Genomic DNA, 13,524 nt, shown 5'->3' on the forward strand with positions numbered 1-13,524 from the left:
CTTTTATAAACTGTCAGTTAATTTGTAATTGAAAGATGTATATTTTTTTTCAAGTATAACCATGCTTAACATGTTTTAAATAATTTGTTTTGCATCTCATTCATAAGAACAAATTTCTCGACACTTTGCCCAAATTTTAAGTCTTTCTAATTGTAATACTGCATAATGTAAATCTTAAACTAATAAATGATAACAATAAAACAGATTTCTTAAGTATTATGAGCATTTTTTTCTGATTATTTATTTATTTTTTACTTTTATGCTTATTTATTTTTTTATGTATTATAAATTATGTATGGATATTTTTTATTTCTCTCTCTCCGTTTGTTCCCCAGTCAGTGTTGTGGAGTAACAGAATACATGTAACTGGATTATGTACTTAAAATACAAAATATAAGTAACTATATTCCACTACAGTTACAATTTAAATCATTGGTAATTAGAATACAGTTACATTCAAAAAGTATTTTGATTACTGAAGAGATTACTTTGCATTTTATTGTCATTTGTTTCATTTAATATTTAGTCCTTTCAGATGGAAAGTGAATATTATTTATATTTTTTTATCAAGAAAATTCATGGATCATAATTTCTTTTTTTCTAGTAAGACCTTTGATATTAGGGCAAAAATCGTATTCTTGATAAAAAAAAAGTCATTGTTTTCCTGTAAAAATATCTAAAAATCCTTAAAACAAGATCAGTTTGATTGATCTTGTTTTAGAAACAACACTGCATAAGATATTTAGGTTTTTCAGAGAATGTATTTTTAACGTGTATTTTGTGTTACTGTACTGGCAGAGTTTTTATAGTCAAAACAAGTGAAAAAATCTACCAGTGCTGAAGAAGTAATCCAAAGTATTTAGAATACGTTACTGACCTTGAGTAATCTAACGGAATACGTTACAAATTACATTTTACAGCATGTATTCTGTAATCTGTAGTGGAATACATTTCAAAAGTAACCCTCCCAACCCTGTCCCCAGTGTAGTGCTAACTGTTTGTGTGTGTGTGTGTGTGTGTGTGTGTTTTATACAGTTTAGTAATGTAATAATGTTTATTTGTGTTAATAAAAGTTATTATAAATGGAAAAACGTGGGTGCCGGTCACCTGGGCGTTCCATGAACCAATCAGCCCCAGCATGGCATAATTAATATTCATGAGCTGAGCCGTCTCCGTAGTAGGATTCGTGAGAAGCGTCGCACTACGCAGTACGCAGTACGCAGGTCAGGCCAAGAGATAAACGAGAATTGCATGACTGCAGAGGCGCTCAAGTAAACTAATTCGGTAAGGTAAGAATAGCATATTTTACATAAGTATTCATATTTAATGTTAGACACACCCTCTTTAGTTTTAGGCACTGGAATTATTGACTGGTTCCGATCAAATTGGCTCGGTTCGTCAGTAGCTTAGCTTTGTTTTTAGCCAACTGGTCTAGCGAGTCTCATGTACGAGCTGGTGTAGTGTCAAGGCCTACGAATGGTTTATTATGTAATGGTTATGTATCTGTTTCTTACTTTTCTGCTGAAATATCAAAGCCGTGACCTGACCCCAGGTCGACTGTTGTTTTGGCAATAAAATGGTTGATGTCACTCTCTGATCACTGACATCGTGTCTCGCGGTTATCCTCTTTCGGATTGGCATGACTTCCAATTTAAGGAACATCAACTTGTCTATCACAGTGAATAAAGATGAGGTAGTTGTGTCGCTTGAGTCCAACTCAACTGTACTCAACTGTAAAGCATCTCAGCTGCGATGGCCGACTTCAGATCAGTTAAAAGCTTGTTTTTCAAGTTTGTTTCTAACTATAAAATATGTTTGGACCTGCTCAGCAAAGTATTGTGGCCATTTATTCATGTGATTGGATTCGACTTCAGCCAACTCTCTTGATGTTTTGTTCGATTCCTTTACTGTTCCGTTATTTCTTAGCCAAAGATACTATTAGATTCTATTCTATGTTAAAGATTCTATTCTATTTGCTTCCCTTTTAAAGATACTGTTCTATTCCATTCTCTCTTATATATTCTATTTTATTCGGTTCCTGTATTATTTAGTTCTCTATTGAAGATTTTGTTATATTCGATTCTATTCTATTCGATTTCCAGTAAGGATTCTGTTCAATTCGATTCCCGTTAAGTATTCTCTTCTTTTAGATTCTATTTCATTTTCATTAAGAATTCTTTTCTATTCCATTCTTATTAAAGATTCTAATCGATCCAGTTGCCTATTAAATATTTTATTATATCCGATTCCCTGTTTAAGGTACTGTTCTGTTTGATTCTCTATTAAAGATTCTATTCTATTAGATTCCCATTAGGCATTCTGTTTTATTCCATTCTGTATGAAATATTCTATTCCCTTTTAATACTATTCTAATTAGTCCACTAATACAGATTCTGTTCAATTCAATTCCTTATTGAAGATTCTGTTCTATTCCATTCTGTATTAGATAATCTGTTCTATTAAATTCTGTACTGTTTCATCCCCATTAAAGATTCTAATCTATTTCATTCTCTGTTAATGAGTTTATTCTATTCAGTTTCCTATTTTATTCTATTTGATTCCCTGTTAAATATACTGTTCTTTTTGATTCTCTATTACAGGTTCTATTCTATTCCTTGTTAAAGATTCTGTTCTATTCTATTCCTTGTTAAAAAATATGGTTAAAGATACTTTTCTATTATTTCCCTATGAAAGATTCTGTTCTTTTCCGTTCTGTATTAAATATTCTGTTCTATTAGATTCTGTTGTATATCGTGTCCCCTTTCGGAGAGGTTTGTCATGTGCGTGTGCAGGGATCTGCCGAACTGAAGTGAGCCCTGATGATGGATGAATGCTTATGAGAAGTGAACTTTTTATTCTCCTTTTTTCTTTTATTTGCAAAAAAGGACAGTTAACAATGAAGCAGTAATTTGACACAATAAATATAGATTAAATTGTGTGTTAACACTTTACAATGAGGTTCCATTTGTTAACATGCATTAATGCATTAGGTATCATGATCAAACAATTTACAATATATTTTATTAAAGTATTTATTAATCTTTGTCAATATTAGTTAATAAAATAGAATTGTTCATTGCTAGTTCATAATGCATTAACTAATGTTAACATATACAACTTTTAATTTTTAAAATATATTAATATGTTGAAATTAACATTAAGAATTTTAAATGCTGTAAAAATATTGTTCTTTGTTAGTTCATGTAACTATGTACTACTAATGTTGTTAACTAATGTTAAAAAATGTAACCTTATTGTAAAGTGTTACCAATTGTGTTATTGTACATTACTTTTATTTATGAATATTGTGGTGTGATATTACAGATTATATATAAAAACGAATGAATACTCAACTGTAAGTTTTGTTTTTGTGTTTTTTTTCTTCTCAGTAGTGCTTTACTCAGTAGTGGTTCTAGCTTGTATGGCGCCCTGGGTGAAACCCGCTTCAACACGCCCCCAAAAGTTGTTGACCTGGAGGGGGTTAATTGTACGGCGCCTTGGGCGAAACCCGCTTCAACACGCCCCCCGCAAGATGCCGCCCTGGGCAACTGCCCATGTCACCCATGCCTAAATCCGCCCCTGGCTTTACTGATGTGTAATCTCATGCTTTGGCTAGGGGGAAAATATAATAATTTTACAGTACTGTGTGTAGTGTTCTCAGTGATGTTTTGTTTTATCACATTTGTTGTGATAAATTGCTTTATTTTAGAAAGAAGAGCAGTTGGCTACAACTCTTGACACTTTTGCGTTAGCTGGATACGATACCGGAAGAGTTTGGGGTTTTTTTTTACCGGAAGATTGTTAGCCCCCTGAGAGTTGACCGGAAATACATAAGCTACGTTCTGTGTCCATTACAGTCTGTATTAAAGATTTCATTTATTCTATCCTGTTGCCTAATGAAGTATTCTGTTCTATTCATTGTCTGGTAAAGAGTCTGTTGTTTTTGATTCCCATTAAGGTTTCTTTTCTATTCCATCCTGATTTATTCAATGCTTTATTAGGGATTCTGATTTAGCTATACGATTTTCTATTAAAGATTCTGATACATTTTGTGATGTGAATATGTTCTAAAAGAGCATAAATATTGCTGAATAATTTATGGTTTTCATCCATATTATAACATTGCTGTTTTCACCAGGTGTAAAAATGGGGAAGGCTCTTTCCCACCTGCCTAAGCAAGCCTGTCATGATGACTGTCAGGACAGCCTGACTTCATCACCTGGCTACAGTGCTATGCAAACTGATGAGAGTAAAAATGGGGGTGACGTGTCTCAGTTTCCTTACGTCGAGTTCACCGGCCGAGACAGCGTTACCTGCCCCACATGCCAAGGCACTGGAAGAATCCCACGAGGTACATCTATAAATTGATAATACTTTATAAAGTACCTTTTCATCTAGAGTTTCTATCGAAACAGATATAAACAGATATTATCAAATGCCAGAGTGAAGGTTTTAAAAGTAACCCAATCTGACATGTCACCTCTCACAAAAAAATAAATAATGTTTTTTTTTTTAAAACAAAATATGACATGTTTATGCAGGCCAAGAAAACCAGCTGGTGGCCCTTATCCCATACAGTGACCAAAGGCTGAGACCAAGGAGAACGTAAGAGATATGATTATTATACTGGTCACATCTGATGCAAGTAGTCTCCACTCATTTAGTCTTATTTTTAAATGCGTCCATTAAAATACAGTGGCATGCAAAAGTTTGGGCACCCCTGATCAAAATTTCTGTTGCTGTGAATAGCTAAGTGAGCAAAAGATGGCTTGATTTCCAAAAGGCTTAAAGTTAAAGATGACACATTTCTTTAATATTTTAAGCAAATTTACTTTTTTATATTCATCTTTTACAGTTTCAAAATAACAAAAAAGTAAAAGGGCCCGAAGCAAAAGTTTGGGCACCCTGCATGGTCAGTACTTAGTAACACCCCCTGGCAAGTATCACAGCTTGTAAACGCTTTTTGTAGCCAGCTAAGTGTCTTTCAATTTTTGTTTGGGGAATTTTCGCCCATTCTTCCTTGCAAAAGGCTTCTAGTTCTGTGAGATTCTTGGGCCGTCTTGCATGTACTGCTCTTTTGAGGTCTATCCACAGATTTTCGATGATGTTTAGGTCGGGGTGACTGTGAGGGCCATGGCAAAACCTTCAGCTTGCGTCTCTTGAGGTAGTCCATTGTGGATTTTGAGGTGTGTTTAGGATCATTATCCTGTTGTAGAAGCAATCCTCTTTTCATCTTCATCTTTTTTACAGATGGTGTGATGTTTGCTTCCAGAATTTGCTGGTATTTAATTTAATCCATTCTTTTCTCTACCAGTGAAATGTTCCCCTGTGCCACTGGCATCAACACAAGCCCAAATCATGATCGATCCACCCCATTGCTTAACTGTTGGAGAGGTGTTCTTTTCATGAAATTCTGCACGCTTTTTTCTCCAAACATACCTTTGCTCATTGCGGCCAAAAAGTTATATTTTAACTTCATCAGTCCGCAGGACTTGTTTCCAAAATGCATCAGGCTTGTTTAGATGTTCATTTGCAAACTTCTGACGCTGCATTTTGTGGCGAGGACGCAGGAAAGGTTTTCTTCTCATGACTCTTCCATGAAGGTCATATTTGTGCAGGTGTCGCTGCACAGTAGAACAGTGCACCACTACTCCAGAGTCTGCTAAATCTTCCTTAAGGTCTTTTGCAGTCAAACAGGAGTTTTGATTTGCCTTTCTAGCAATCCTACGAGGAGTTCTCTCTGAAATGTTTCTTGGTCTTCCAGACCTCAACTAAACTCCACCATTCCTGTTAACTGCCATTTCTTAATTACATTTTGAACTGAGGAAACGGCTACCTGAAAACACTTTGCTATCTTCTTATAGCCTTCTCCTGCTTTGTGGCATCAATTATTTTAATTTTCAGAGTGCTAGGCAGCTGCTTAGAGGAGCCCATGGCTGCTGATTGTTGGGACAAGATTTGAGGAGTCAGAGTATGTACAGTGCATCCGGAAAGTATTCACAGCGCTTCACTTTTTCCACATTTTGTTATGTTACAGCCTTATTCCAAAATTGATTAAATTCATTATTTTCCTCAAAATTCTACAAATAATACCCCATAATGACAATGTGAAAGAAGTTTGTTTGAAATCTTTGCAAATGTATTAAAAATAAAAACCGAAAAAAATCACATGTACATAAGTATTCACAGCCTTTGCTCAATACTTTGTTGAAGCACCTTTGGCACCAATTACAGCCTCAAGTCTTTTTGAGTATGATGCTACAAGCTTGGCACACCTATTTTTGGGCAGTTTCTCCCATTCTTCTTTGCAGGACCTCTCAAGCTCCATCAGGTTGGATGGGGAGCGTTGGTGCACAGCCATTTTCAGATCTCTCCAGAGATGTTCAATCGGGTTGAAGTCTGGGCTCTGGCTGGGCCACTCAAGGACATTCACAGAATCGTCCCGTAGCCACTCCTTTGTTATCTTGGCTGTGTGCTTAGGGTCGTTGTCCTGTTGGAAGATGAACCTTCGCCCCAGTCTGAGGTCCAGAGCGCTCTGGAGCAGGTTTTCATCAAGGATGTCTCTGTACATTGCTGCATTCATCTTTCCCTCGATCCTGACTAGTCTCCCAGTTTCTGCCGCTGAAAAACATCCCCACAGCATGATGCTGCCACCACCATGCTTCACTGTAGGGATGGTAATGGCCAGGTGATGAGCGGTGCCTGGTTTCCTCCAGACATGATGCTTGCCATTCAGGCCAAAGAGTTCAATCTTTGTTTCTCATGGTCTGAGTGTCCTTCAGGTGCCTTTTGGCAAACTCCAGACGGGCTGTCATGTGCCTTTTGTCTGGCCACTCTACCATACAGGCCTGATTGGTGGAGTGCTGCAGAGATGGTTGTTCTTCTGGAAGGTTCTCCTCTCTCCACAGAGAAACGCTGGAGCTCTGTCAGAGTGACCATCGGGTTCTTGGTCACCTCCCTGACTAAGGCCCTTCTTCACCGATCGCTCAGTTTGTCCGGGCGGCCAGCTCTAGGAAGAGTCCTGGTGGTTCCAAACTTCTTCCATTTATGGATGATGGAGGCCACAGTGCTCATTGGGACCTTCAATGCTGCAGAAATTTTTCTGTACCCATCCCCAGATCTGTGCCTCGATACAATCCTGTCTCGGAGGTCTACAGACAATTCCTTGGACTTCATGGCTTGGTTTGTGCTCTGACATGCACTTTTAACTGTGGGACCGTATATAGACAGGTGTGTGCCTTTGCAAATCATGTCCAATCAACTGAATTTACCACAGGTTGACTCCAATCAAGTTGTAGAAACATCACAAGGATGATCAGTGGAAACAGGATGCACCTGAGCTCAATTTTGAGTGTCATGGCAAAGGCTGTGAATACTTATGTACATGTGATTAGTTTTTTTTTTTTTTTTTTTAATAAATTTGCAAAGATTCAAACAAACGTCTTTCATGTTGTCATTATGGGGTATTGTTTGTAGAATTTTTGAGGAAAATAATGAATTTAATCCATTTTGGAATAAGGCTGTAACATAACAAAATGTGGAAAAAGTGAAGCGCTGTAAATACTTTCTGGATGCACTGTATAAAGCTTTGAAATTTGCATCACCTGGCCTTTCCAAATGATGATCGTGAACAAGCCATAGCCCTAACAAGCTAATTGAGGTCTGAGACCTTGGTAAAAGTTATCTGAGAGCTCTAATCTCTTGGGGTGCCCAAACTTTTGCATGGTGCTCCTTTCCTTTTTTTTCACTCTAAAATTGTACAAAATAAAAATAATACACTAATATTGCTTAAATGTTGAAAAGAATGTTTAATCTTTAACTTTATGCCTTTTGGAGATCAGTTCATCTTCTACTCACTTAACTATTCACAGCAACAGAAATTTTGACCAGGGGTGCCCAAAATTTTGCATGCCACTGTATAGACTTATTTAGCACTTGAAGAGGACATTTTGTCAGATTGTTTTGTGATAATACCTGTTAGTTTTCTTACACTGCCATTATTATCTTTTGAACATCTGAATCTTTCATCACAAATAATGAGAAAACACTATTTTGGACTACATCTCCTAACAAAATAGGATGAATATTATTGGAATAAGTTTATGTAAAGACATGGGAATACCTTGCCTAATGTGTTTGAATATGTTTACAGTGCAGATTCAGCTCATTGCTGTTATATGTCTTACAGCAAGCTGTACGTGACTGCTTCAGTCATATTGTGCCTGCTGCTCTCCGGCCTGGCTGTGTTCTTCCTTTTCCCACGTTCCATTGATGTGAACTATGTGGGAGTGAAGTCTGTCTACGTTTCCTATGACCAGATCAAACGCATCGTGTATCTCAATATTACTGTAAGTTCCCCTTGAGCAATTATCAGCTTGCAGACACGACACATGAGTGTTGTGCTCCCGTAGTTTTCAAATGGTTCTGATGGTCACAAGAAGAAAAAATATGCTCAGAAGCGTGAAAACATATTTGCAGCAAAGGTGCTCCTTGGTAAGAAGGACTATTAGTAGTGAAAAATGGGTCCAAGTTGCAGTGCAGCTTATTCAGCCCATTTATGTGTTTATTTATGTATTTGTTTCTTTTAAAGAACTCGCTGAATATTACAAACAACAACTTTTACTCTGTGGATGTGGCCAACATAACAGCCCAAGTGCAGTTTTCCAAGACGGTGATCGGAAAAACTCGTGTTAGCAACATCACCACTATTGGCCCCCTGGACATGAAGCAGGTAAAATTGGCATTTGAAAAGAAGGCAGGATTGGTGACATTTTTCAGCATATATAACTTTGTTTATATCTTGTTTTTCAGATTGACTACATGGTGCCCACCACCATAGCAGATGAAATAAGTTATATGTAGTAAGTATACCCCCTTTTCAAACACTAAAACATGTTTTAACATGTCCACCCCAATACCCACCCAATCAGCAGACTTTTTAAACTGCCTCTGTTTTACAGTGACTACTGTACCCTGCAGAGCATCAAGGTGCACAACATAGTACTTAAGATGCAGTGAGTATCCCTCCATGAATTAGACATACTTAGGCCCAAAGTATTGTTTGGTTTTGATGCGAACGCTAAGCGTCTGTGTACAGTTGAACGTAAGCCTTTCAAAGTATACTCCATTTGACTGTGTGCTTACACTTGCGGTTGGTGCATGTGCACTACGACTGCTATGAAATAATGCACTATTACTCTTCAGGAGTTTAGACCCATAAACATGTCTTTATATTCCTTAAGACAAATGCAGGTTTCTTCTGACCTCCTCACACAAGCCCCCTTGATGTGCACATCCACTGTTGTTGTTTCTACCTTCATCTTCTGATGTTCAGCAGCGATTACATCTAGCACTTCTGTGTGATGGCAAAGGCTCAGTTGTGAGTGTTGCCACCTTGTGGACACACTAATTAGTCCAAATCAGAGTACGCACGGTTGGAAAATTTGGGCCGCTCACGTTCAGTGGTCAAGCATTCCGACGATGACGAAATTTGCGTCACGCGTCTTGTACGCATACGCCTAGCGTTCAAGTCTAATCTTTGGGCTTTATATCACAGTGCTTGAATACTTGGGCAATAACGCATGCAAACTGACATCAGTAATACAGACAAAGTTATCATTAAATGCAATGTATGGGGGGCCTGGGTAGCTCAGCGAGTATTGACGCTGACTACCACGCCTGGAGTCGCGAGTTGGAATCCAGGGCGTGCTGAGTGTCTCCAGCCAGGTCTTCTAAGCAACCAAATTGGCCCGGTTGCTAGGGAGGGTAGAGTCACATGGGGTAACCTCCTCATGGTCGCTATAATGTGTGGTTCTCGCTCTTGCTGGGGCGCGTTTTGAGTTGTGCGTGGATGCCGCGGAGAATAGTGTGAAGCCTCCACACGCACTATGTCTCCACGGTAACGCTGTCAACAAGCCACATGATAAGATGCGTGGATTGACAGTCTCAGACGTGGAGGCAACTGAGATTCATCCTCCGCCATCCGAATTGAGGCGAGTCACTATGCCACCACGAGGATTTAGAGCGCATTGGGAATTGGGCATTCCAAACTGGGGAGAAAACCCAAAAAAAAAAAAAAAAAAAAAAAAATGCTATGTATAGCAGAAACAGATTTGAGTTTCAAATCAGGGTAATCGTAGTTGTATCATTGTATAATCACATAAATATGATTGATCCATTTGTGACTAACTTTGGTTCTTGGTCTCCAGGATAACAGTCACTGTAGTGTATTTTGGTCATGCTGAGCAGGTGTCTCAGGAGATGTACCAGTATGTGGATTGTGGAGGGAACACTACATCCCTGCATGAGTATAGACTGAATACCCCTTGGGCAGGCTAGAGGTGACCCTGATGTACATGGTGTAATGCGTCACCCTGTCCCTTACCTCTCCACTCCGTGCCAATTCAGCAAAACTGGTTACATTTCGCTGCCATTTAACCACAAGAACATGTCTGGGTGTTTGCAGATTACGAATGATGCACTGTAATGTTTTATGTTCTCCAAGCAATATTAACATTGAGGTCTGCCTAATTTTTATTCCAGTTAACATTGCCAAACTGAATTATGCATTGTGTGGGTAGAGGTTGTTCCCTTTTGATAAACATACCATTGTTTTCAAGCACTACCTATTTTAAAGCTCTCTAAATTTACTTGATGTAATGATTTATTTGAAGAATACTGTTTGTCTAGTGCACTCCTGGTTAAAGTTTTTTTTTTTTTTTTTTTGTATTGTAATCTGATGTTCATTACAGTTTTTAGTGAAGGATCAAACTTTATCCAAACACCCTAATAGGCCCTGCATGCTTTGGGCTTTAAATTGAGGGGAGATGCACTTTATGTGTAAAAGGAAATATTCCAGATGAATGGGTTACCTCAAGTTACTGTTAATACCTCATTCCACAGAACTGCTGCAATCTCACAGGCTGCAGTACATGACGTTGTCCTCTGTTGGTGTGACATTGCTCCCAGTTTCTGTGTGTCATACAAAAGGATCAGCCACTTTGTCCCAGTAAAACTGGCAGGTGACGACCAAGGGAATGTCAGTGTAGATAACGCACAGTTTGGTACAAGTTATATTCTTCAATCTGTTTGTTTTGTTTCACACTTTGGTGGCAAATTTACTGTTTGTCACAGTTCATAAGCTGTTCATAAACTCTTTAAATTCCCTGCATATGTAAATTAACAGATAAATCACTACATATGTAGAAAACCAACAATCACTGAGATCTGAGACTGTCTGGCTGCGTGCAAGATGTTTTAGTAAGAAATGATAATTCCTTTAGATTCTCAATGTAATAACATAGATTTCACTCATGAATTTAAATGCATTTTATTTAGAATATCTACAAAATCAGATGTAATTTGTCCAGCTGTTTTGAAGGAGGGTGTAACTTTGATAACAATTTAACATTTTTAACATTGTGAAAGTGGACTATTAAGAAGTACATTTTTAAAAATTGTAATCATGTTTGTAAAAAGGTACAAAGGTTATTATTTGATTTAAAGATAGTCTACTGCATCTGCGATAGGAATCGCTACAAATATGACTTTGCATTCATGTGTTTTGTAACCAGCATTTGCTTCATGTACATGTTTGTATGTAACACTTGATTTTTGAGAAAAGAAGTTTGGACTGCTGTAGAGATTGTACTGAATGAACTTGACCCTGCTGAAGGCCCAGTTTCAGTGTCTGGAATAAAAAAACATAATGGTTTCCATTAAATAGATGTGTTTTAAGTTGCTTGCTATTTCATTCTATTTGTGTGATAATGAGTTTAACAAATGTGTTTGACAGAGTGTACATGCATTTCTTTTTACAGTATGATATACTTTTATGTTTCAGCAACACTGATAATGCTATCAGATGATGATTCTGTATAGAAGCACACAACATGGTTTCTTATGTTCACAAGAGTGTTTAAGCTTTTTGGTCATTTGTTGCATTAATAAATGTGCAATTGATACATCTCTAAGGAACTCTGGATTATTTTACACCACCACAGTGCATTGAAACTTATTGAACCAGTTTAATTAAATTGACCATGGCTAAAATGGCTCTCTCAACAAAATTATACAAGTTTCAAATACATACCCAATTCTGAAAAAGTTGGGACAGTATGACAAATTCTAATAATTTAATAATAAAAACACAAAAAGGAGTGATTTGTAAATTATATTCATCCTTTGCTATATTGAAAGCACTACAACTACACATTATATGATGTTTTTACCTTGTGAATTTAATTGTTTTTTAAAAATGTACAGTAATTTCAAATCAGATGATTGCAACAGGCTTGAGATGGGCCATTTAAGACTAATAACAATTTGACGAGTTGAAATAAGGCAATGGGAAACAGGAGATGTTAAACAGGTGAGACAATCGTGTCATAGACAAATAGGAAGGATTTGGGGCATTTCACCCCCTAAAGTGAACAATATAGTTAAAAGACTCAAGGATTCTGGTCAAATCTCAGTGTGTAAAGGGCAAGGCGAAAACCACTTCTGAATGCTTGTGGTCTCTAATCCCTCAGACGTCACTGTCTTAAAAAAACGGCATTCATCTGTAATGGATATCATGAACATGGGCTTGGGATTACTTTAGTTAACCTTTGTTAGTCAACACCACTTGCCGCTGCATCCACAGCTGCAAGTTAAGACTTTACTATGCAAAGCAGAAGCCCTACATCAACACTGTCCAGAAGCGCTGCTGAATTCTCTGGGCTCGGTCTCATCTTAGATGGAAAGTAGAACAGTGGAACTGTGTTTTTTGGTCTGAAGAGTCCACATTTAAAAACAAAAAAACAAAAGCTGTCGTGTTATCCAGGCCAAAGAGGAAAAGGGCCATCCAAGCTGTTATTAGCGTCAGGTCCAAAAGTCAATGTCTGTATGGGCCAGGGGTGTGTCAGTGTCCATGGCATGGGTAACCCACACATCTGTGTGAACACCATGAATGCAGACAGATATGTAAACATTTTGGAGCAGCATATACTGCCATCCAGCACCATCTTTTCCAGGGATGTCCCTGCATTTTCCAACCACTTACTGCTCAGATTTCAAGTGCATGGCTGTGTAGGCAGAGAGTGTGGGTGCTAGATTGGCCTGCAATCCTGACCTGTCTCCAGTTGAGAATGTGTGGTGCATTATGAAGCACCCCATACGACAATGAAGACCCCGTATTATTATGTAGCTAAAGACCTACATAATGGATGACTGGGGGACAATTTCACTTTCTAAACTTAACAAAATTGTGTCTTCAGTGCCCAAATGCTTAATAAGTGTTATTAAAAGAAATGGTGATATTTCACAGTGGTAAACACTCGACTGTCCCAACTTTTTTTGAGCGTGTTGCAATCATTTGATTTGAATTTTTTTTTTTTTTTTTTTTACATTTTTCATCTTGTCCCAACTTTTTCGGAATTGGGGTTGTAAACTAAAAAGAAAGTGATAATATGCAGAATCATCGTGTGTGATGCTACATTTATTCTTGAATATTTCCAAACTTTACTTGATTGTTGAAACGACCTA

General features: G+C 37.7%; 1 protein-coding gene across 10 annotated transcripts; it reads left to right on the forward strand.

The window, feature by feature from the left end:
* The first annotated feature begins 1,184 nt into the window (after window positions 1–1,184).
* Window positions 1,185–11,972, forward strand: LOC127421143 (transmembrane protein 106B-like). Of its 10 annotated transcripts, none has more exons than XM_051663940.1 (9): window positions 1,202–1,284; window positions 2,739–2,843; window positions 3,390–4,351; window positions 4,542–4,605; window positions 8,189–8,348; window positions 8,591–8,731; window positions 8,812–8,861; window positions 8,961–9,014; window positions 10,209–11,972. In XM_051663940.1, exons 3-9 carry the CDS (start codon window positions 4,099–4,101, stop codon window positions 10,336–10,338), a joined length of 852 nt encoding a protein of 283 aa, XP_051519900.1. In that variant the 5' UTR covers window positions 1,202–1,284; window positions 2,739–2,843; window positions 3,390–4,098; the 3' UTR covers window positions 10,339–11,972. The 10 variants fall into 10 exon arrangements, with proteins under 10 accessions (XP_051519906.1, XP_051519907.1, XP_051519900.1 ...); XM_051663943.1 differs by having other exon boundaries at window positions 3,393–4,351; XM_051663941.1 differs by having other exon boundaries at window positions 1,211–1,284; window positions 2,739–2,809.
* Window positions 11,973–13,524: the final 1,552 nt, after the last annotated feature.

This window comes from Myxocyprinus asiaticus, chromosome 30 (assembly GCF_019703515.2).
Source record: "Myxocyprinus asiaticus isolate MX2 ecotype Aquarium Trade chromosome 30, UBuf_Myxa_2, whole genome shotgun sequence".
Taxonomy (NCBI): domain Eukaryota; kingdom Metazoa; phylum Chordata; class Actinopteri; order Cypriniformes; family Catostomidae; genus Myxocyprinus; species Myxocyprinus asiaticus.

Excerpts from the sequence above, each read along its gene's own strand:
- LOC127421143 (XM_051663938.1), top strand. The coding sequence starts at position 4,099 with ATGGTTTTCATCCATATTATAACATTGCTGTTTTCACCAGGTGTAAAA. Across the intron at positions 8,862-8,960 it reads GATGAAATAAGTTATATGTA|TGACTACTGTACCCTGCAGA; the intron begins GTAAGTATACCC and ends TCTGTTTTACAG. Across the intron at positions 9,015-10,208 it reads AACATAGTACTTAAGATGCA|GATAACAGTCACTGTAGTGT; the intron begins GTGAGTATCCCT and ends CTTGGTCTCCAG.